At 33.7% G+C, this 22,315-nt stretch overlaps 1 protein-coding gene and 1 long non-coding RNA gene across 3 annotated transcripts in view; one reads left to right on the forward strand and one right to left on the reverse strand.

Annotated features, from left to right (window-relative positions):
- Window positions 1-13,754, reverse strand: part of ILA (putative protein kinase regulator ILITHYIA) — a 30,694-nt gene extending 16,940 nt beyond the window's left edge. Inside the window, exons 1-24 of the mRNA XM_085730226.1 lie at window positions 13,413-13,754; window positions 12,427-12,806; window positions 12,171-12,302; window positions 11,694-12,075; window positions 11,457-11,603; window positions 9,784-9,968; window positions 9,560-9,686; window positions 9,379-9,452; window positions 9,225-9,301; window positions 9,094-9,130; window positions 8,854-9,020; window positions 7,613-7,796; window positions 5,805-5,882; window positions 5,192-5,311; window positions 5,004-5,063; window positions 3,938-4,063; window positions 3,761-3,860; window positions 3,494-3,663; window positions 2,986-3,288; window positions 2,793-2,909; window positions 2,604-2,705; window positions 2,356-2,505; window positions 1,620-1,784; window positions 1,376-1,552 (exon numbers count right to left, since the gene is read on the reverse strand). Of these exons, the coding sequence (XP_085586352.1) occupies window positions 1,376-1,552; window positions 1,620-1,784; window positions 2,356-2,505; window positions 2,604-2,705; window positions 2,793-2,909; window positions 2,986-3,288; window positions 3,494-3,663; window positions 3,761-3,860; window positions 3,938-4,063; window positions 5,004-5,063; window positions 5,192-5,311; window positions 5,805-5,882; window positions 7,613-7,796; window positions 8,854-9,020; window positions 9,094-9,130; window positions 9,225-9,301; window positions 9,379-9,452; window positions 9,560-9,686; window positions 9,784-9,968; window positions 11,457-11,603; window positions 11,694-12,075; window positions 12,171-12,302; window positions 12,427-12,806; window positions 13,413-13,536 (3,684 nt within the window). The 5' untranslated portion in view covers window positions 13,537-13,754. The remainder of the gene's footprint in view (window positions 1-1,375; window positions 1,553-1,619; window positions 1,785-2,355; window positions 2,506-2,603; window positions 2,706-2,792; window positions 2,910-2,985; window positions 3,289-3,493; window positions 3,664-3,760; window positions 3,861-3,937; window positions 4,064-5,003; window positions 5,064-5,191; window positions 5,312-5,804; window positions 5,883-7,612; window positions 7,797-8,853; window positions 9,021-9,093; window positions 9,131-9,224; window positions 9,302-9,378; window positions 9,453-9,559; window positions 9,687-9,783; window positions 9,969-11,456; window positions 11,604-11,693; window positions 12,076-12,170; window positions 12,303-12,426; window positions 12,807-13,412) is intronic.
- Window positions 13,755-14,794: 1,040 nt separating this feature from the next.
- LOC146911596 (uncharacterized) lies at window positions 14,795-16,436 on the forward strand. Of its 2 annotated transcripts, XR_015020488.1 has the most exons (4): window positions 14,795-15,338; window positions 15,482-15,637; window positions 15,752-15,851; window positions 16,171-16,436. It is a non-coding gene; the product is annotated as an uncharacterized LOC146911596 (long non-coding RNA). The 2 variants fall into 2 exon arrangements; XR_015020486.1 differs by having other exon boundaries at window positions 14,795-15,637.
- The last annotated feature ends 5,879 nt before the right edge of the window (window positions 16,437-22,315 follow it).

Raw genomic sequence — 22,315 nt, forward strand, 5'->3', positions numbered from 1 at the left:
AACATGATAAAAGTTCATTAGCATAATTGACACACACTACATCAACAAAGTATAACCGTGAAGATCAGAGAGCCTTAACATATTTCCTTTTAAGTTTAGGCTGATTCTTTTGTTATGGTAGTATACTTCCATTATAGAAAGTAGCAAGCATTATAATCATTTTTAATAATTCAATTTTCTCATCAGAGTTTGGTACACTATATTTCAATTCTAATGGATTTGGGCATAGGCATATGGCATATGGCATATGGTATATATGGTATATAAGTGGATTGAATACACCAATAGTTAATAATTATAAATTTATATCATTCTCTTTCTTTCATTTATCATATAGGGAGTATTGTTTATGTTTATGGTCTGTCAATCTTCACTGCTATGGGGGGCATTTGTGTTCCTCAAATGTGATGTGTTAAGAGTATAGTTTAAGCATGTAATAGTTGGCAGCTAAAACCTTGCTTAGCAAGCTTCTATTAGATTTAGCGACAGCTGTTAGATTGTTACACCTGTCATAACTCTTGGCATCTATAAATACTTGTAGCCACTTCAGATTCAGTGAACAATAATAAACTCAATTACAATTCCGATATTCTCTCACTCTTTCTCTCTCCTCTAACTGTTTTCTGTTTCAAGCTTTCTCAATCTCATCACTTATGATTCTCATCTTCTATCATGATGCAACAAAACTATTTTTCGTTTTTATTTGGAATTTCCACACTTCTTTAGTAAGATTATTAACAGTCAAGGTCAGACTTCTTCAATAATCATCAGGCAAGATTCAAAAAGGCATTGATTTGACTTCACTTGAATATATTAATACAATGAACCTTGTAAAGCAAAAATTGAAAGTTCAATCCAAAAATATTGCTATTCACTTGACATAAGCTCAAACATACACGATGTACAGAAAATGGCTTCAATAAGATATTAAGAGGATAATGAATCCTATTTATCTCACTGAAAAAATATTTCATTTTTTACTTGGACAAAACTAATATTTACCCTCATCAAGGTGATGACTCTGTTTGAACATGTTGACTTTTTCTTTAAAAAATCTTGTTTGTATCCTAATTAATTTAGAGTAACCAAAGACTATCTTCTTATATTTTGGGTTTTAAAACCATCTTTATATAGCATTACATGCCTCCTTGATTAGGAGGATTACGAGTGTAGTATCACTATAAATAAGAATTAGAGCTTTGTCTTCTATGATAACATCAAACATGGCATTCACATTTATATACATAATTTTACAATCATGAGTATTCCTAATTATATAACTTTAACAGATCCCAAATATCAGCAACTCAGCAGGAAAGTAGGTTTCAGTTTGAAAAATGTGATGAAATTTTTCAAAAATGCAAGTAAAAATTACCAGAGCTCTCGATATTAGAAATGTCATTACAACAGGTAGGTCTTTTGTTCTCAACACATCAGCAGCAGAATGTAGTGCTAGTGCTACACCTTGCCTACCCAGCCAACCAGCATCAACATTGTCATTTCCAATTCCCATGTCACGAATATACAGTGAAAATAAAGTGGAAAGGGACTCCTGAAAAATATTAGTAGTTATGAGATAAAATGACCAACGAAGGGTTGAAAGTAATAAGCAAGCATACTTGTATCAAATCTGGGTGCTCATCCAAGGCAGCAGCTAAAGCTTCTGCAGCTGCTAAGCGAACGTTGTAGTTAACATGAGAAAGTGCTTTGAAAATTCCCGAAAAGTCTGTTCCAAAGTCAAACCCATAATGATCCCATATGTCTTCCGCCACTTCAGCAACTGACTGAAATGCCAAACATAGTAAATTAGTTGTCATAATATAGTTGGAATTAAAGGCATTGTATGAAAATTATACAGTAAACATCCAACCAAACTCTCCAAGTGCAAGAAATAAGAGCTTCTGTAGAGATATATACAGAAAAAATTGTTAACTGCTAAGACTCCATGTGCACAACATAAATGCTGTTGTAGTACGCAACAGCATTTGTTTAGTTAGGGACACGGAGCAATTAGATGAAAGAATAATTGTAAACTGCAAAGTAAAAGCAAAATTATTAATCAATGCACTACAACAGAGAAATACTCTTAAAAGAAAATTTCATGTGACGAGGAAGTAAGAACTTTGAATAATGGAATTAGATAAGCCTCAGACCGCATATTTGGCCCTGTCATACAAGACTTTCATAATAGAAGGTTGTTCTTCTACTCAAAAGAGAAATAGAATTATAATTAAATAAGCCAATACATCATATCAAACATTTTGCAAAAGGCCTCGGTTTATTCCACGGGGACATGAAAAATTTAAAGAGCAAGAATGGACCATGTAAATTTCGAGAGAAAAAGGGGGGGCAAACCTTCTCAGGATCATGTAATGCTATCCAAATACTTGTTGCAACCTCAGTATTCTGGGGTAGAGAACGACTAGAAACAGCAGGGATACACTTGACAGCATTTAAGCATGCCATTCTCACGTGAACATCCTTTGCATAAACCCCATAAAGTGCCTTTAAAATCGCAAATTGAGAACTAATATAAGCATTTTTACAGAGATACATTACTCAGACAAAGAGAGAGCAATTCAAATAGAGTAAAGCATACGTACAGAAGCAACTTCATCGGGCTGGAAACCAAGACTCAGCTCATTTAGAGCAGGTCCTATTGATGCTTTATAAGCTGGAACAACACTAAGGACGTGGTAAAGAACCTACATAAAATAGTTTTAATACGATGCAAATCAATTGGAAAAACAAAACAGATGACTTAATAAAGCATGCAATGTTGGAAAAATTACCGATAGCATTCGAACCCTAGGAAGTGGTAGATGAGCATCCATGTGTAGGTAAATTAACCGAAGGACATCATCATGAAATTTGGTTTTCTTTGAGCACAGAAGAATTCTCTCCATTATCTATTCAGAAACAGAATTAGAAACACAGAAGCATTGCTAAATTGATTGAATTGTGTTTGAAAGTATAATTTCTTACAGGGAATACAAAAGTAAAAGAATCAACAGGAAGTGCTCCTGATTTACACGAAGTGGATAAGCCATCTATAATTCGCTCGAAAAGGCCATGGGATGGCTTTTGGTTGACCTGTTCCTCAGCAACTGATGGAACAAGATCCAAGAGAAGATGAACTTCATCCGTCACAACTAGACGTAAGGCAGTGGAAATGTCAAGGGCCCAATCACATAGAGGAGAAGCCGTGCATCTTGATAACATCACCAGGGCTTCAAAGGCCTCGTCACTTACAATAGGAGATCGCAATAAAGGTTCAACAAATTTGACCTGACAAATAGTTAAACTCAGAATCATACTAATACTTATTACATTCATATAAAAATTAATATACATCGGGAAATAAATAAATGCACTAAAAATTTAACGAAAAAAACACAACAATAGTTTTGAATCTCGGAAGGATAGTAGTTCAAGAGGCATCACATATATATGGCAACAAATCAGCAAATATTAGCAGGAAGCATTCCAATACCATTGAAGGAAGTCTACTATGTGCAAATATTGAGTTCGCAATGGCCATATTTCCAAGAGTTCTTAGCATCAAAGACAAATTTTTCTGTATTTCACGGACTCTATCGCGTATGGAAGCCTCCTCCTTAAGTAGCAATTCTCTTGCCTCTTCTTTTGCAGTCTTCCCTTTGTCTAAATGAATCACAATAAGTCGTCAATCAAAACTATGCGATGCAAATTTCAAGTTCAAAAAATACAAAATTCAGGCCAATGGAAGTGGAAAACTTGCCAGCCTTCTTTGTTGTCTTCCCAAAATCCTTTTTCCCTGCACCAGCAGCTTCTCTACTAGGTTGATCTCTCTTCATTGAATGATTAGATTGGGCATGATCCTGGTCAGAAGAATAGAACATAACTATGCAAAACTCACGACGAATGGAGCAGAGAAAACAGAAAAAATTAAACGTACCAAGCCATCTTCGTCATCATACATCCGGAATCGGCCCTTTGCTTGTTTTGTGTTCTTAAAAGCAACAGATTCAGCAACATAAATGCCTTGCTCGGTGGAAAGCATTCCTTCAGGCGTATGAAATATCTGCAAGTGACAAATAAAAAAGCAAACTGATATTGGTATGCCCATTGTACACTCTACATAAACAGATCAGGTAACTATGTTTGTTGTTAAGACTTTGTTACTGCAACAGCTGACAAGTCTCAGTTGACTATATATATATATATATATATATATATATATATATGAAAACTCCCTCCTGAGTTCATTTCAGAAATAGAATTACGAAGAATAAAGAATGCCCCCATTTACTTTTTTTAAATTTCTTTTACACAAAAAAAAACAAAAAAAAAAAAAAAAAAGATATTGATATGCCCATTGTACAGTATACATAAACAGAATCAGATAAATATTTTTGTTGTTAAGAGTTTGTTACAACAGAGTGACAAGTGACAACTATCCTGCAACTCAGCTTCTTGATTGACTGTAAAAATATCAAAACCCCATCCTGAGTTCATTTCAGAAATTGAATTGCAAAGAAAAGAAAAAAACTATCCCCTGTTTACGTTTTCTAAATTTCTTTTACTCTGCTTCACTTTCTCACTCAAAACACAAATATTACTTACAGAGTAAATGAAATTGAAAAGAGTCATACTCACAGATATTCGAAAAACTTAAGTTCCACATTATCTAGAGATAAGGCCTAAAAAGAGCTTATAAAGCTTAACCATACCCCAAAACCTAAGGTGGTATATTAATTAAAGTCTATCTTAAATCCGTCTAAGGGCCAACCACATTATCTACACATCAAGTTTTATAGTGTTCGGCTTGAGGGGGTGTCCTGAGAAAAACCCTATTGGGTCTTACATTGGCTACAGATAAGGCCAAAACAGAGAGTTATAAGGCATTATCTTACAAGTCAGTTTTGAGAATTGACTTAGGGCTTAAAACCTAAGACAAAGTGTAGAAAAAAATTCACAATTATAATATCAGTTGACTGTGCTATAGGCATCAGGTGAATTACCTGGATGTCATTCTCTGAAAGTGCATTATGAGAAAACCGCTCGGGAAGATTTAGCAAATGCTGGCATCAGGAATATGCAGTATGGTAGTCAGCGATAAGAATTCACATTTACAGATCAATCACGGGCTTCAAAGTTTAGTCTCCAAATGAACAATAAACAAACTAAAAATATAGAATAACATGCCAACCTTCTCAAACTCTGTATACGTATCACCAGGGATTATAGACATCAAGTTGGACAGTGATGATATTGCTGCTTCTTGTTCTAGTGGATTAGCACTCCTCAAACCCATTGGTCCAAGTAAGACCTGCAACACAACATACCATCCGACCAGTTAGCAATACAAAATTAACCTTTCTCAAAAGAGATACAGTTGTATGTGATCAAACCAAAAGGACAAAAGTAAACAATATACACAGCAAGACAAATAAATAGACGAAAAAAAGAGAGAAAAATGAAGTTTCCATAAGCTAGAATGTCAGTTTATCAAATGCACGTAATGAAAAAATAGTGTGTAGCCAATTCTATAGTGCAACTACTGTACCATCCCAAACAATAGGTGGAAATTTTGAATGATGCAATTACATATCAGATTCAATCAAGCGAACCAAAAATAATCATATGAGCTGCAGTACTTATGCAAGTATGCAACCAACTAAAGCAGGTTAATAGGCTTTGCCAGAGTACAAGGGAAAAGAAAATTTAGATATTTAATATAATAATCCCTTCAGAAAATTCAAATAAAAAATCAGCTACTCTATCTACATAAACAAATGCACCAGAGATTTGCAGTTCATTACCTGTACAAAGTTTATCACATTGGCAGCAACAATATCAATTACATCAAAGCCATGTGTTTGTAGACACTTGCAGAGCCTCTGGAAAAATAATGAAACAAGTCAACCAACCAAAAACAAACTTTAAGTTACAAGACGCTAAAGGCGGTGACAAAAGATCTACTCACTGTGTATATTATTAGACATGCACAGACATGTGTGTAAAAACAATGATCAATATCTCAAAACAAAAGCTGGAGTAGTTTACTCATTCAAGACACGTGAACGAAAAAATTAAAAAAATACCTTGTTGAATTATTTATACTTTATACAGAAAAAAAAAAAAAAAAAAAAAAAAACAGAGTATGGTATTTATGATAGGCTAAAGAGTTAAGACATACTTAGTCCTCTCTCCTGAGGTGTTTTTTGACAGCTTTAACTATGTAGTGGCTGCTTATTTACTTTTATACTTTCCTACAATTAACACCATCTGGAGTAAATGTTTATTGCTTTTAGTATATGAAAACAAAACATGTTTCCACCCATTAAGGCACAAACTCCTTTCATAAGACTTAAAGGGCTTTTTCTAAAAGAGGGGCTAAAATTTATTAATGGGGATGTGCTGTCTGTGAAGGTCCTTGGCTTAATTGGCTTCCCAAATATGGCCATGCCCTGTCTTCCTCTGTAATATTACTTTCTTTTATCTGTTTATTGATATGTTTTCTTTTTGGATCAAAAACAGTGTGCTGCAGACATGTAAAATTTCAATCTACATTAAAATGGTTAAATATTACTATTATTTTGATATAAGAAGAAACTAGTATGTGGGTGGCCCCTTAATGCCTAAACATCCTTCAAAATGATAGGATAGATCAAATCCCAAATAAATAGCAAGTTTGTCAATTCTTTTGTTACGGAAAACTAAGGCAGAATGGTCTATGAAAGATAAAATGTAAAATGTAAAATGGACCCGGAGACTAAAAAAATAGAGATAAAAAACAGATTAAGAAACCAATATGGAAATAACTATCCATATTATAATGCAAACAGCAAAATGATCCGGCCGTAGGAAATATTAATATGTTTTTAGTCCTTACATTTTGCACCCCTTTGAAGAATAGTCCCTACATTACATTAAATGTTTTTAAAATCCTCACATTTTATCTCTGTTATCAAAATTAGTCCTTACTGTTAATTCTTTAACGGAATGTTGATGTGGCAGTTAGTGGGTTCCAATTATTTTAGGGTTAAATATATTTTTGGTCTCTACATTTTGCGTGACTTTGAAGAATAGTCCTTATTATTTTAGGGATTTTAAAAACATTTATTGAAATGCAAGGACTATATTTCAAAGTCACGCAGGGATTTTAAAAACATTTATTGAAATGCAAGGACTATATTTCAAAGTCACGCAAAATGTAGGGACCAAAAACATATTTAACCTTAAAATAATTGGGACCCACAAACTGCCACATCAGCATTCCATTAGAGAATTAACAGCAGGGACTAATTTTGATAACGGAGATAAAATGTGAGGATTTTAAAAATATTTAATGAAATGTAGGGACTATTCTTCAAAGGGACGCAAAATGTAAGGACTAAAAACATATTTAACCCTATAATCAATAATACAAAGATTTAAACACTACTGCAACCCATTCCTAATTAATTAGGCTATAACAAGATTACATGCACAAGGTATCAGACTTCTTGTCTTTTCAGATGACCTCGAAGATATCATATGTTGATCAGAATTCAATTAGAAAATGGAAACAGAACAATAAGTAAAAAAGAGTATCATGTAGCAAAACAAGACAACGCATAAGTAGTACCTTCCACACTGCATCTCTTTTTGCACTACCAACTACACATGGGTGATGTGAACAGAGTATTATTCTAACAAATGAATCTGGAGCAACTTTCATAGCTGCAGGTGACATAATCAGTAGAGCCTTCACCAAAACCTCAACGGATGGAATGAATGGAACTTGAGGGTCCAAAGAAATATCAGTGTCACTGCAAATTCAAACATCAAAGCTCAGAAAACAAAAGTATGTTGTCAGTTTAATAAGATTAAAATGTTGTAAGTTTTATCTTTGGGGAGAAGTTGTAAAGAAAGAAAGAGGTAAGAGAGAGTGTGGGAAGAAAGAAAGAAGAAATGGAGTAGATTTGATGTATTGGTTGGTACGAGAGAGAGAGAGAGAGAGAGAGAGAGAGAGAGAGAGAGAAGTAAAAGTATGTTGTGAGAAGAGAGTGACTTAATTATTTTTGTATAGACATTATAACCCTTAAATTAAAAAGCTGTATACAAATTTGTATTGCATGTAGATCATTTATTTTTTATTTTAATTAAATTAATTGATGAATTTAATTAATATTTTAATTTAATAATTTTAAGATTTGAAATTAATAATAATATATTTAAAAATGTCTCCGCTTTATATCTTGTTGTCTTAAAAAAGTGCAATATTCAAACAAAAAAATATTAAAAAAAAAATGCAATATCCCATCAAATTAAAATAATATCATGATCTCTTCAAAATCAAAATATATTACGATCAAGCTTCATCGGTTTTTTTTTCCATGAATCAAATGTAATATATCCTGGGAAGTTCAAAACAATACCAGAAAAAAAATTCAAAACAAAGCCACAAAATGTGCTCACAAGAAAAGGGTATTGTTGGAAAGCAAAATAAAAGCTTGCATCTCTTCCCTCTTTCTCGCCAGAAATGAAAAGTAGGTGGGGCCTACATTATTTACTTCTCTCTGCTCTGTTTCTTTGTAACCCAGTCAGGGTGACTTTACCACTTCTCTTTTAACTGTCTCTTCTCTAACTCACTCTTCTGTAACTCTCTCAAACCAATCAGGGAATGTAGTTTCATATCTGAGTGTCTTGAATTATCTCTTAGGATCAGTTATATTTCTTAGTTATTAGTATAAATGAGGGTCAGTCATTACTATCGCCAATTTACCATATCCAATCATAATCATAAGGTCTTTATTCATTATCTTCAACAAGCCTAAACAAATTCAAATGATAAATATTAAGATCTATGTACAATAAGCAATTTACCTTATTCTTAAAGCTGAAACTTTCTCTTCAACCAAATTAAGATACTTTGAAAATTCAGATAAAATGTCTTCAGATAATTGTGGGACAGAAGTAATAATCCTCTTAGCAACATTACAAGCTATACTTCGAATATCCCACCTCGGATGACATATAAAAAATATCACTAACTGCATGAAGTTGACAATAACTGAGTCAATATAGACACCAACACAGGATCTGATTAAATGCAAATTGACTTACCTGAAAGAGCGATGTGACTGAGAAGTTGGATAATGTACTGCGCAAAGTCACAGAACAAAACATTATCAAACATACAAATCATAAGGCATAAATTATGGTATGGTGTTTTGGCACTATATACGCAATTTTACCGCTGTAAATGTTCGAGAAGAAGCACTTCAAGAAGATCAATACATGCAATGCTATCTTCAACTGCAAGCTTTGATGCCTGTATGTCGAGCACACTTATAGAAATGTAGAATATAGCACAGGTAATGCTAATAAAAAATATGGTAGAGTAATTACCATGGAAATGGGAATGAGTGAAGGTTCATTTTGTGATATCGTAGCCCATATTTTTTCCTTTACCAATATTTCCTCTACGGAAATAAAACACAAATGAACAAATGAAAATCTTGGCAAAAGAAATCAAACAAGACTAAGCAACAGCTATAAGTTCAATTACATTGAATGCACTAATACTGACCAGCTTTAATATCAACAGCAGCTATCTTCCCAACTAATAACAATGCATATATGCCATCTAAACGTTGAACTGCTTTGGTAAAGCCAGTTTTTACAAGTTGGACAAGAGGGACAAGCAATGGTGACATCTGAAAATATTTAGCTGGAATGTAAGGGGATGAAGTTGACATGGTATACATGCAATAAATTGACAGCAAAGAATAATTAATTAACATGACAAGGCACCTTTAAGACAGCATCTGCATTTTTGCATATAGCACGTAGACTACGCAGAAAACCCCTTCTTAAAATTTCCTTCTCTTTGAGACCAGAAGCAAAAAAGGAAACTAAACTCTCTTGAATAATATTTGTAGATTTAACCGCCCAAGAAGCTATAGCTGACAAAGTCGCAATTTTAACCTCTTCATTTCCTGCCAATCCAAAGAGGAACATGAACCAGCAGAATATATGATCCATATGAGGACAAGTTTGTTTTGGATTTATTTCAAATATAAAGTTCTTCTCAATTAAAAAATATTGAAGATAATCAAATAAGCTTTTGACAAAAAGAATACAATTACTCCCTCTGTTTTTTTTATGTTGATGTTTTAGGACTTCAACTATATTCCAAAATATTTGATGTTTTAGTATATGTAATATTTTTTCCAAAGTTTACCCTTGTTGAAAAACACACTAGAAAACTATTAAAGGAGTTGTGACCTTTGGCTTATCACATGTAAATTTAATCATAAATAAGGACATTTTAGTCCAAAACATACAAATATTTCTATACTTTGATTACTCCTTAAGACTTGTGTCGAGCTAAAACATCAAAAGATAAAAAACGGAAGGAGTACAAAACAGTAAGAATACAATTATTGTCTTCACGGGTGTTAAAAGATGAAGTTTAAAAATTTAAAATAAAAAGGTATATCATAAAAATGCAGTTTTTCCGAAGCATATCCAAATGCACCCTAAATACCAACCACAGGTACATATAGACGGAGAGCTGACCATAAGGCTCTGTTTGGGAGTTAGGAGGGGAAGGGAGGGGAGGGTTTTGGAGGGATGAGAGTAGAGGGAAAAAATAGAGAAATCATTCAAAAAAATTGAGATTGTATTTTTGTAGAGCATGATAAATTAACACTTATGAGTAATGTATTTTTAATTTTGAAAGTATTATAACAACATAGAGAATTTGGAAAATTTACCCAAACCCTCCAAACTCCTCCTCCAATACAATTTTTTAGTTCCCTCAAATTCGGAGGGGGGGTTCTGTATTATGAAGAAAATTAAACCCCCCAAAGCCCTCCCCTCCCAAAACTCTCCATTCTTTCCACTTCTTCCTTCCTTTTTTTACAAGCCCTCCCCTCCCCTCAAAACTCCCAAACAGGGCATAAAGAATAAACTTTGACCAATGATGTTGTCACATTGCCACATCTGTACATTGATTTACATCAAGAACATTGATAAATATCAAACGATAATCTTTCTAGGCTCAAGTCTTCAGTTTGAAAATAGTCATTTGACAGCATTGCAAATAATAAGACGCATAGTCCCAGACCGTAAACAACTCTTTCGGCTAATTTTGTGTAATACATACAGATCTAAAAAGAAAGTATTCAACTTTGCATTTCCATGACTCGTGTGAATATTTGTTTGGGTGTCCTAGTGAATATTGAATGTGGTCCTGTCACCTAAGAAAAGTTTCTTACATTATTATGATATATTTCTAAGATTTTCAATGCCAAGATTATGTGGAAGTCAGTGGCTTTAAAAGATCTTTTGTGAAGATGTTTGGAGAGGAATGCTCGTATTTTCAGGGGTGTCCCATTGTCCTTTGAGTTAAAAAGGCAAAAAAAGAAAAATGGAGCAATTAAGAGGAATATAAATATTAATTAGTGCATGATCGTGCTTACCATCATCCTTGTAGCATGATAAAAGGAAATCACATATTGTTTGAGACAGATTGATGAGGTATTTCCCATCAGGTGCATTAGATAATTCTTGTATCGCATTCACCATTCCAACTCTCTGGTATGGAAAAGCCAGCCTTCCTTCTGAACCTGTTTAGAATGAAACATATCAAAATATATTACAAGAACCAAGATAACATCACAACAAGTTAAAAACACAAGCATAGGGTTACTTCATACCTTTAATAACAGATTTGATAGCATTGAACATTATGTCCAATGCATCTGGATTGCTAGATTTTTGGCTCAGATTCTTGACTATATCTAATGCCACATCCCTTCTCCCTTCATCAGCATGACGAGCCTGTACTAGCACTACCGAAAGAATTTCTGCAGCATACTTACTCAAATCAAGCATAACCGACTTCAGAAGAATTCCAACAGACTCCAACACAATCTCCGGGTTGCGCTTAAGCATTTTAACAGCAGCCGGCAAAACAATAGTTCCAAAATCTTCGTGTGACATTTGCAAATACAGTGGATGAAATGCTTCAATGAGACTCTTTCCTGGCTTTGCTTTTGCACTCAATATTGCATTAACATATATATCAAGAAATGCTGACTGAAAAGTGCAGAGAATTGCATTAGAACCTAGAAGACGGAAATTAATCCCATGAAAACAAAATTACAGAAAGTTTTACAATACTACGAACTCACCTTGAATTCTCCAAATAAAGATGATGATCTGGTTGAAAATTCCAACAACAACAACAATAATTCTGGACTATCCTTATAAGGAATTGAGCCATTTTTCACTTCTTGTACGTAGACTTTATAAATATCCGGTAACTGAAAGCAAAACAAGCATATACATTTAAATTAGAATAATTTCTTTAATATATAAAACTAAATAACCAACACAACATTAGCAATTTATTGTTATAAAAATAACTTTGGCTGAATTTAACTAAACCTCTTTGAATAAATGAAAAATCTTTTTCTTGCAAGCCCTTCTCTCACGAAAAGATCTTCGCCAAACAAGATTAAGCAAAGAAGCTTGCCCCGAAGCTACTCTACACAAAGCATTCTTCGAAACAGTGGAAAACTTGCTTTTGCTCAAAAGCAAACAAGACCAACTGAGAAGTCTATAGCAGCCAACATGAGATTGAGACTTCAACTGCTTTTCCATACTCTGAACAAGTGCTGCTGCAAATGTCTTCATGAAAACCGTTCCACTTAAAGACTTGACAATCACATCATCCACGGCTTTTCTCGATCTACGATCATCGTAAATCGCAACCGTTCTAAATATTATATCAGTCAATAACAAAGCTAGCTCTGTTGACATTTCATCTACAAAAAACAAAACAAAACAGAAACGCTTTATTCAGACAGTGCAATTTTTTTCTAATTAGCAATAAAATGCAGTAATTAATTGCAAATTGATAACTTAATTGAAACGAGAACTAAGTGAAGTAACCAAAACATAGATGCATTCAGAGCGAGCATTTTTTTCCTAATTAACAATCAAATTAAGTAATTAATTGCAATCAGATAACAAACTCGACATCAACAATGAAACACCAAGTGAAGTGACCAAAACATAGATGCATTAAGACAGTGCAGTTTTTTCTAACTAGCAATCAAATAGAGTAATTCATTGCAACGAAACACTAGGTAAAGTGCCAAAACATAGATGCATTGCATTTTTTTCTAATTAGCAATGAAATTGAGTGGTTAATCGCAATATGATAGCTAAATCGAACTGAAACTTTAATATAAAAAAAAAATAAAAATAAATCGAAACACTAACTGTAGTAACCAAAGCATATATGCATTGTTCAGACAGTGAAATTTTTTCTAATTAGCGATTAAATTAAGTAATTAATCGCAATCTGAAAACTAAATCGAAAATTTAACATTGAGTGGAGGGAAGTGAAATGGTAGTATGATCGTGACCTGAAGTGGATGATGAATTCAAGAACGCAGGAACTTCGCGTTGGAAAATTCGAAGACGTTGGTTAGTGGAAGAAGTAGAAACCAATTCGGAGAGAGAAACGAGAGATTGCAGAGATTCCGCCATTGTTGAAATGGCGAGATCTGAACGAAGCTGTGGAGCTGAGAATCAGATTAATAATAATTAATAATTATTAATATAATAAATAGCTTCGAGCTTCGTCTTCAGCAAATACACGCACGCACGGCAGGGTTTGAGATTGGCTTGCTAGGGTTTTGGCTTTCTGCTATATCCTGTGCTGTGACTGTCCCAATCAAATTCGGGATTTCATCGTGACGAAAATTAAACCATGGGGGGCATGTTTTTGTTTTTCTATTTTTTATTTTAATTAATTTTATTTTTAGATATTTTATTATGACTTAAATCAAATTTTGACATCAAAATTGTGATATCAAATGGAATGTCATTTGTGTTTTTCAGATATTTATACAAATCAAATTTTGACATCAAAATTGTAATATCAAATGGAATGTCATTTGTGTTTTTGAGGTATTTATTATTTGATCAGCAATTTTTTGTTGTCAAGTAACTTAGTGGTTGAAGCTCACACATTTTAAATATGGAGAAGTGAGATGTCAGGGGTTCGAACCTCTGCCCTACATAAATTATGCAATGTTCCTATCAACTGAGCTAAGCTCACAGGAATCTATGAGAGAGAACAACAATTTTTTTAACAACATATGAAACAACTAAGAAAATATAAAATATATATATATATATCATACTTATTTCTAATATGAATAACATTACTAACAAATTGTGCCAACCCTAATTTTGATGGTTTTGGCTCCAAACTGTTCTGGCCGTTGGATCTCTATTTTTGGGCGCTAATATCATATCAGCCTTTGATCTTATTTGAATTTTGCACACATCACAACATCGGTTCAATTTCAAATGCAAATAATAAATGTTGTTCCATTTCCTATGTCATTTACAGCCTTCACTTTCTCTCTCTCCCTCTCTTTCTCTCTCTCTCGGAACAAGCTTCTTCCTCTACCTCTGCTATTCTCTTTCATTTTCAATTTTCTCTCTGCTCTTCTCCTCTCTCAATCGCTGATCATTTTCGATTTTCTCTCTACTTTCACAGTCGTATTTCTCCTCTCATCCCTCGCCGTCGTCGACTCGACCGCCCATTGTCGTCCTCCTCAGCCTCAACAGACCGCCGTCGTTTTTCCTTTTCTTGAGACAAGGTATTTCTTTGAACTTTGTTCCCGATAAATCAAATTCAAATCCCTAAAAAAGCATCACCTTTCTTCTCTTCCGTTCCGGCAAACATGAGACGGATGACCACGGTCCCGACCTTATCAGCACCGGAGGTGTACTAAATAGTTAATTGAGAACGATCAGGTATTCAATCAATCATCATTATCAATATAGTAGATTGGGTCTGTTCCAATTTGGTTGAATTATGTGTTTTAGTGTTTTTTTATGGGTAAGTAAATTAAGTTGAATTTGGGTGATTATAAGAGTGTATGAATTATGTGTTTTATGGGTACTGGGTAGTATATTGTGTAGTTGGTTTGATGGCAATGTTTATGGTTCACTAATGACCATGTTTAAGTCTACTGATTATTATTATTATTTCCAAAGAACCTTGCGGCGAAACTCAGAGAAACTAAGTGCTAAGAAGTTGGGAATTGTGGATTTGAAACTGCGGCCCATTTTATCAAATGTCTCTATATTATTTGTTTAAATGTCGTGGTTGTGTCACAATCGTTAGTGTTGCAGTCAGATGCAGTCAATGTGTTGCAGTCAGATGCAGTCAATGTGGTTTGTTCTTCTCCAATGGAGGAGGTAATCGCGGAGCATCTGAATTCTTCCATGCCTCGAGATAGCATTACGGCGACGATTCAATTTCAAACGTTGAGGTGATGCTTAGATCTGCTTCTCTTATGATATCAGATTATTCACTATGTGATTGAGCTTAATTCAATCGTTAATTTTGTTTGGTTTTGACATTGGAAAATAATCTCATATAAATGTTGATTTCGTAGTTTGATTGTTTGTTTAGGTGTTGTTTGACCGAAGTGAAAGAGAGTATCTGCTAGGATGAGACTGCGCTGTATGCAATTTAATAAACTAACCTGCCATTCTTTTCACCCCCTTTGCCTCCACTTCAATCCTTGACAGCAACTCCAACCTGATACATATACTCTTTGGGCAAACGGTATGAATCAATTTCCTTGAAAATTGCTTTTGAGTTTTTGAAAAGAATTAATATATCATGAAAATTTGATTGAAACTGTAATTGTTGCTTTGTTTCATTATTCTTGATTTGCAGCTTTGATTGGAGGCAATTCCTCATGCTGCTCATTCTTTCACTAATTACTTCATATCTCTCTAAATTTTTGCAACGTAACAAATGGAGCATATTAAGGCCAGTAAGGCTCTTCCGACAATATTTCATGTGTTGTTAATTTACCAATCATATATGCTGAAAAAGTTCTTATTTGTTGTTTAAGTTTTTAGAGCCGTAGAACAAAATAATGTGAGGTTTAGGCGATGGTGATGACATCTTTGACATCCTTTCTATGAATTGATTGAATTTTGAGTCTCATCATTTTCCACCTCTAATTTTCTTCTCCAATTCAATTCATTGTTGGTTGTGTTTTCGTTTTCTTTAATTTGTTTTTACCAATGGTGGTTGTTGTTTTCTTCTTCCACTCATAACATCAATTTTTTCTATATTTGTTCTTAAAGGGGATAAAGGAAGGTTTATGTAATTGAAGAAGTTGGTTTTGGTAATGTAACTGTTGTAAGGGCGCATGAGTTTCTACTGCAACAAACAACAAAGGCTTGACGATTATGTTCTAGGAGAAACTAGAAACCTAAGGTGAACAATGGTTGTTTACTTTGTTGCACTATAGCATTTTCCTCATATGTTTTTTTGTTGGTATTTATGTGATTTTTTAGCGATTTTAAAATTAATTTCTTTTATTGAATATTATAGATAGTTATTATTATCTCACGAGATTTTTTTTTTATTTCGTTATGTCTTAAAGGTTGAAAATTAATTTAGGATGCTTCATTGAACTTTAGGATTCTTACTGGAAATTCATGATGGTCAGTATAGATTTCATATCTTCGTTATTTCATTTTCCAGGTTTGCCTCTTTCGCTCATGAATGTTTTCAAACAATTGCTCCAAGACATGGTTTAAAACATCCAACCAAATATAGCTCTGCAAATGACACTATAAAAGTATGTGAACATTGTGAAAAATCGTCACATGCAGCCTGTAACACAATATTTAGAGTATCTGATGCACATGGACAGGTTAACTTATAAGTTGATGATAATTTTTTTTCTAGAATTGATTAGAGTATCTAATGTTATGCATCATGACTGATTGTTTACCCGGATATGACAGACTAACAATGCTCTTGGATGTCTGTCGAATCTTGATGTTTTAGTTTGAAAACTGATGTTGTTCAAGGTTGAAATAACAGATGGAAATTTGCGTCATAACTGGAGGATTATGGTGTCAAGAGGACTTCTGCTAACACTGACCTGATCAAACAGTTTATGTAGCGTGACAATATTAAGGTATTGATCACATAATTATACGTTGCAATATGTGTTAATCTTGAACTTGACAGATGAAGTGTCTGCCTGTCTGGTATGGTTTATATTAAGGTAGAAATAACCAACTAAACAGTACTATGTGTATATGCATTGCAGATTATCAATGAAGAGGTTGAAAACTTCTGTAATAATGTGGCTTTAACACAAATTGATGCAGATTCGTTGGAGGTGAAATTGAACCACCTTATTATTGGTAAATTGTTTTATGAGATAATGTTGACAACTGATACTGAAAGTTTATTTATGATTTCCCAAATTACAGGGTTGATTGATTGAGTGTGGTGACTCAACCAAAACAGTGTTGAGCCAGATGAAGATGGTAATTGCATCAATACTACACCAAATGTGGTGTACAAAGAAGTCTTCCCCTATTTGTAATAATTTTAGATCCTTAATGTGAAGCAATTTATCATGCTGCTCATAATGTTGGTGTAGTTAAAGGAATTTGAGGTTACTGGCATGTTAAAGTTTAATAGGCATATTCCATATTGAAAAATGCTAGATATTAGTTACATATTATGCTATATGTACTGTTATTATATCTAATACCATTTAAGGTATGGTTCTGTATACATTTTTGTTCCAAGGAAGTATTTCAGAATGTTTGAACTTCTATGCAGTATAAGAATCATTGAGCTCATTTTGTAATTCACTCTTTATATAACATTTTCATTCATTGTATTCTCATATTATGCTTAATTTTATTTTGTTACTATATAAGACTGTCTTGCAACTATTTTACCAACATGTACATATATTATGTGTTATATTCTACTAAATTTTAATCCAAACTATAAATGCCCGTGCGTCAGCACGGGTGCAAGGTCTAGTAAAGTATTAACACGAAAATCAAAGCAACAAAAACAAATTAAGTATCATATGAGTACCATTTTTTTTATATGTATGAAATGTATGTCGGTGTAAAAAAAATAAAGGTCATGCTCCCTTAAAAAAAAATAAAGGTTGTTCTAATTAATGGCACATGAACACTCGGGTGTGCAAAACTCGGGTTCCAGTCCTTATTAACATAAGAAGATTGACGTTTCCTTTGTGTTGATGTCATTTTTCGTCAAAATTTTTAAAACCGTTAACATGTCCCTCCTTGAGAGATGAGCCACCTTTTTTAAACTATGAACAAAATGCTTAAGTAAGCAACCGGATTTCCTCTTTGATTTACGCCTTAATTTGCTTGTGGAGGCAAAATACTTAGGCTTCGCCTTTGGAGAAAAAAACCACACTTACGTCAACGAGATTGAGATCTTGCAACTTACTGAAGCTCCAAAGTCCGAAAACTATAGACTATTGTCAGTAAGAGGACACAAGCTCACACGACGTTCACCGTGACTAGTTTGGTCCTCCACAAAACATGTCGAGACCAAAGGAGAAATAACTTCATTACCACCTCTTGAGTAAGGAACCAAACATGGTTCCACCTCATTGGTTGAACACACGTTGTCACCAATACCACGTGTACTTATTGGAGCGGAGCTTACCGTATTTTGATCAACATTAATAACTGCGTCAATGTGGAAATGGATTCAACATGATTAACATCCTTAATCTTACTGGTAGATATGAAAATACTAAGCATTTTCACAAGTCTTACTATTGCAAGTATACATTGTCTCAAGTAATAGTATATAAAGATCAAACACACAAGGATTGAGGGCATTATAGCTTCTTGTAGCTTTTCAATGGTAAACTTGTTTGCGAGAAATAAAATAAATTATTTGGTGTCACAACACTAAAAGTAAATATTAAAACAGTAATAGTTGAGGAGAGCAGTGAAAATGACTAAGAGGTTCTCAAATGTGAAATCGTGGTTTAAACAATGAATCTGTTATGACAGAGTTTTGCTACGATATAGAGAGTTGTAGTTTTCTATGGCTTCTTGGCAACCCGGTGACCTTGGAGAGTTTTCCAACTCAACCGCTATGTCAAGCATGTGAATACACACCTTCCGAGGTACAATTACAATACTTAACATGCAGCATTACCTGGTTAGATCATCAGTAGTTCTACATCTAGTGAGAGGCTGAGTCGTGGCCTATGACAAGAATCCTAGATAGATCTTGGCGCATCTCTTAGCGTTTTCAAGATCTTTCTTGTTCATGTTTTCTTTCGGTACTCAGAGACGTAACTTGTATTAAACAAACATTCACGTCCCCATCCCCTCCAGGTCTCAGGGATTTTGTCAATAAAAATAAAAGTGATCAAGTTTTACTTTCAATAATTTGGCGTTAAAACAATTTGTTTAGAAGAAACCTACATTTAAATCTTAAGCAAATAATATCACAACTTCATCTTGTTTAACCCATAAAAGGGGTGTAGCTGGTGATGAGCTTAACCATAAAAATAAAGATGAATGAAAACATAAATAATACCATGAAAAAGTTAGATTAATTAGATAAAGACAAGTATGAATATATTACACTACAACGAGGAAAGAGGTGAGCATAAGCATCACCTTAGTAATCCTCTCTGATTCACTAAGAACCAACGCTTTAGTGGCTGCTAACCCTAGCTGGAACTTGGCCGCTCAATTTAACATAGCAAATTTCGAACATTTGACATTAACATGTGGTTATCCTTCTGTAGTACAAGTTCAACCACTACAAGTTATACCATCTGGTCATTTCCCATAGGAGGTGTCCTTATCGTATATTGTATCTTTTATTCCTCATACTGCAATCATTGGCTCCAGCTCACATGACTTAGTCCTTAAGCAATGATAACAAGGGCCCTAGAAGTTTGTACAATTGTACGGCCGTACAGGCAATGCAAAGTGATGCATTCCCAAACATCCTTCCTAACGTTGCATCTACATACATCGCCAAACTTTTTTCCACACTGTATTTTCTTGAATCTCCAGATCAAATCCTTAACATATTCCACAAAACATCCACAACAAGCCGTACTAGTTCAAAAATACTAAAAACTATAAATTCCTAAATTGTTATTATTAGATGCTACATGTCATGTAATCACTTAATTTCTCATAGATTATGGGAGATAAGTGCAATCTAATAACCTACGATTTTGCTGGTTATCACTTACCGTCAACATCAACTTGATTCTTTAACGTTTCAACATAAATCTCCTTCACAATCTTTTCTTGGGCAACCCACTCTTCATTCAAGTTGTCAATCAAAACATTAACTCCACGCTGCTCATTAAGAACATCATTCACACGTTGTTCATCAAAAACATCATTCACATGTGTTTGTTTGGAACTAACTGAATTTGAATTCAAGTTTTCATCTAACAAGCAAGCATCGTTGCCAAGACCCAACCCTCAGTCTTCAACAAAATTAAATGTAAAGACCTTCCCATCAACCATGACATTTTCAAACAAATTTATGACCTCCAAAGATTTTGTAGAAATTAAAATGCGTGCATAATCTAACCTTTGTTTATCCCTTTTCAAAGAATTTGTTTTCAAAAAATCCCGCTAACTGAAAAACACAATTTAAATAAACTTTCATTCCAAACATGCACAGTACGCAATATAAACAAAGCCAAGCCCCTCTCTCATAATAATGTGGATTCGAATTCCACTTATACAAGCTTCGAAAAAAGTACTGAAAAATCCTTCACTTCATTGAAAACATACAACACATTCTCTTTACCTGTACAACGTAAAAATACCTTATCACTGCTCATAGAAATAACAACAAAGTCACAAAAACATGTGTCCACAATACATATTGTTGAATACATTGAATAGGTCCCCATTAACTAAGGTAGCAATCATACCATTACGTGGCCAATTGTAATCCTCTTTAACCGAGTTGTACTTGCATCCTTGTTTGAAACCAACACACCCCCCAACCTTTCGAACTCGAGAATCCACACCCCCCACCTTCGCAACCACTCCATGCGTCTCCACCACATGTTTCCCTAAAGTTATCAGTTTCTTTCTCCTCCGCTGCTCCTCCCTACCACCAGTATCAAACCTCAATCCCTCCCTCCCTCATAATTTTTTCTCCCTGTTACACTGTCCCAACAGATTTTCTCCAAGAACACCCTTTGTAACAATTTTTTCTCCCTCTTTGCTCCCCATTCACGTCAATCACCCTCTCCCCAACTTCCGTCTCCTTCTCATATGCGTTTGAACCTTCAAAACTCTCAAAGCAAGTAACTCTTGCCCACACCCGGAAAAATACTACTGCATGCCTCTAATTACTCATTATCATTACTATTGCTAACTGCAAAGAGATTGCTGATGCTTTTGTGATAAACATAGTAAAACTAATTTACACATATTTTTGTAATAAAAAAGCGTAATTTTTTTAAAAAAAGTAGATACTCATTTCAATTGTGATGTTGATAAAAAATAAAATAAGAGCTTTTTGATCTTATAAAAATCCTCTTAAAAAATAGATAGCATTTCAATTAAATAAACCTTGAACTAAAATAAAAGATGACATTTAACCATGCTAGGAAGGAAAATGGATAAAATATCTAACAATTACAAAAAAATTGTTTTCTTGTCTTAGCTACCATATATTTATATATTATATAGCGATGTTTGCTACTACTATTTGCTCAAACTTAATATTTTCCAACAACAGTTCCTTAAAAAAATTATTGGGAAGCATTTGAACATCTTCTTCTTCGATTAAGCTTCCTTCATTCTTCTCTCTCAGTTCCTGTGAGAAAAGCTCAGGCCAAGACATAATGGCACCACCATCTTCTTCTTTGTCTTCTTCTTTGTTCATAATGTGATCATCATCTTCTTTGTTAAATTTGGAATCTATTGGTTTGAGACTTTTAACCACATCGGTCTTGATATTTCCACCATCAAGTTGATTTCTTGAATTTTGGTCAATATTTTTCTCCAACCAAACATTATTGTTCTCCTGAAAAAATGAAAATGCAAAAGCTCAATAATAAGGAATTGAATTATCATAATACAATTTTTGAATTTCAATTTTGGTTATCATTTAAATTTTCTTTCTTTGTAGCTCTTAAAAATTATAAGAATAAGTTGTTTTAAATTTTGGATGAGAGTCTAAAACACACAATTGATGTTAGTACATGAATTAAAAAAATCAGAATATTAAAATAGATCAAAATAAGTATATGTTAATTTTTTAGAAATGAAAATAGATATTTAACTCGAAAAATAAATGAGAGAAAATCTGAAAATTAAAAATGATTATTGAATACAAAATCAATGATAGTCACATACTACTATTTTGTCCTTGGGCAAAGTACACACTATTTAAAGTACATTGTAATTTATATAATATTTAAAA

The sequence above is a fragment of the Medicago sativa genome, chromosome 7 (genome assembly GCF_051527215.1).
Source record: "Medicago sativa cultivar Bolivia chromosome 7, Bolivia_mono, whole genome shotgun sequence".
NCBI lineage: Eukaryota > Viridiplantae > Streptophyta > Magnoliopsida > Fabales > Fabaceae > Medicago > Medicago sativa.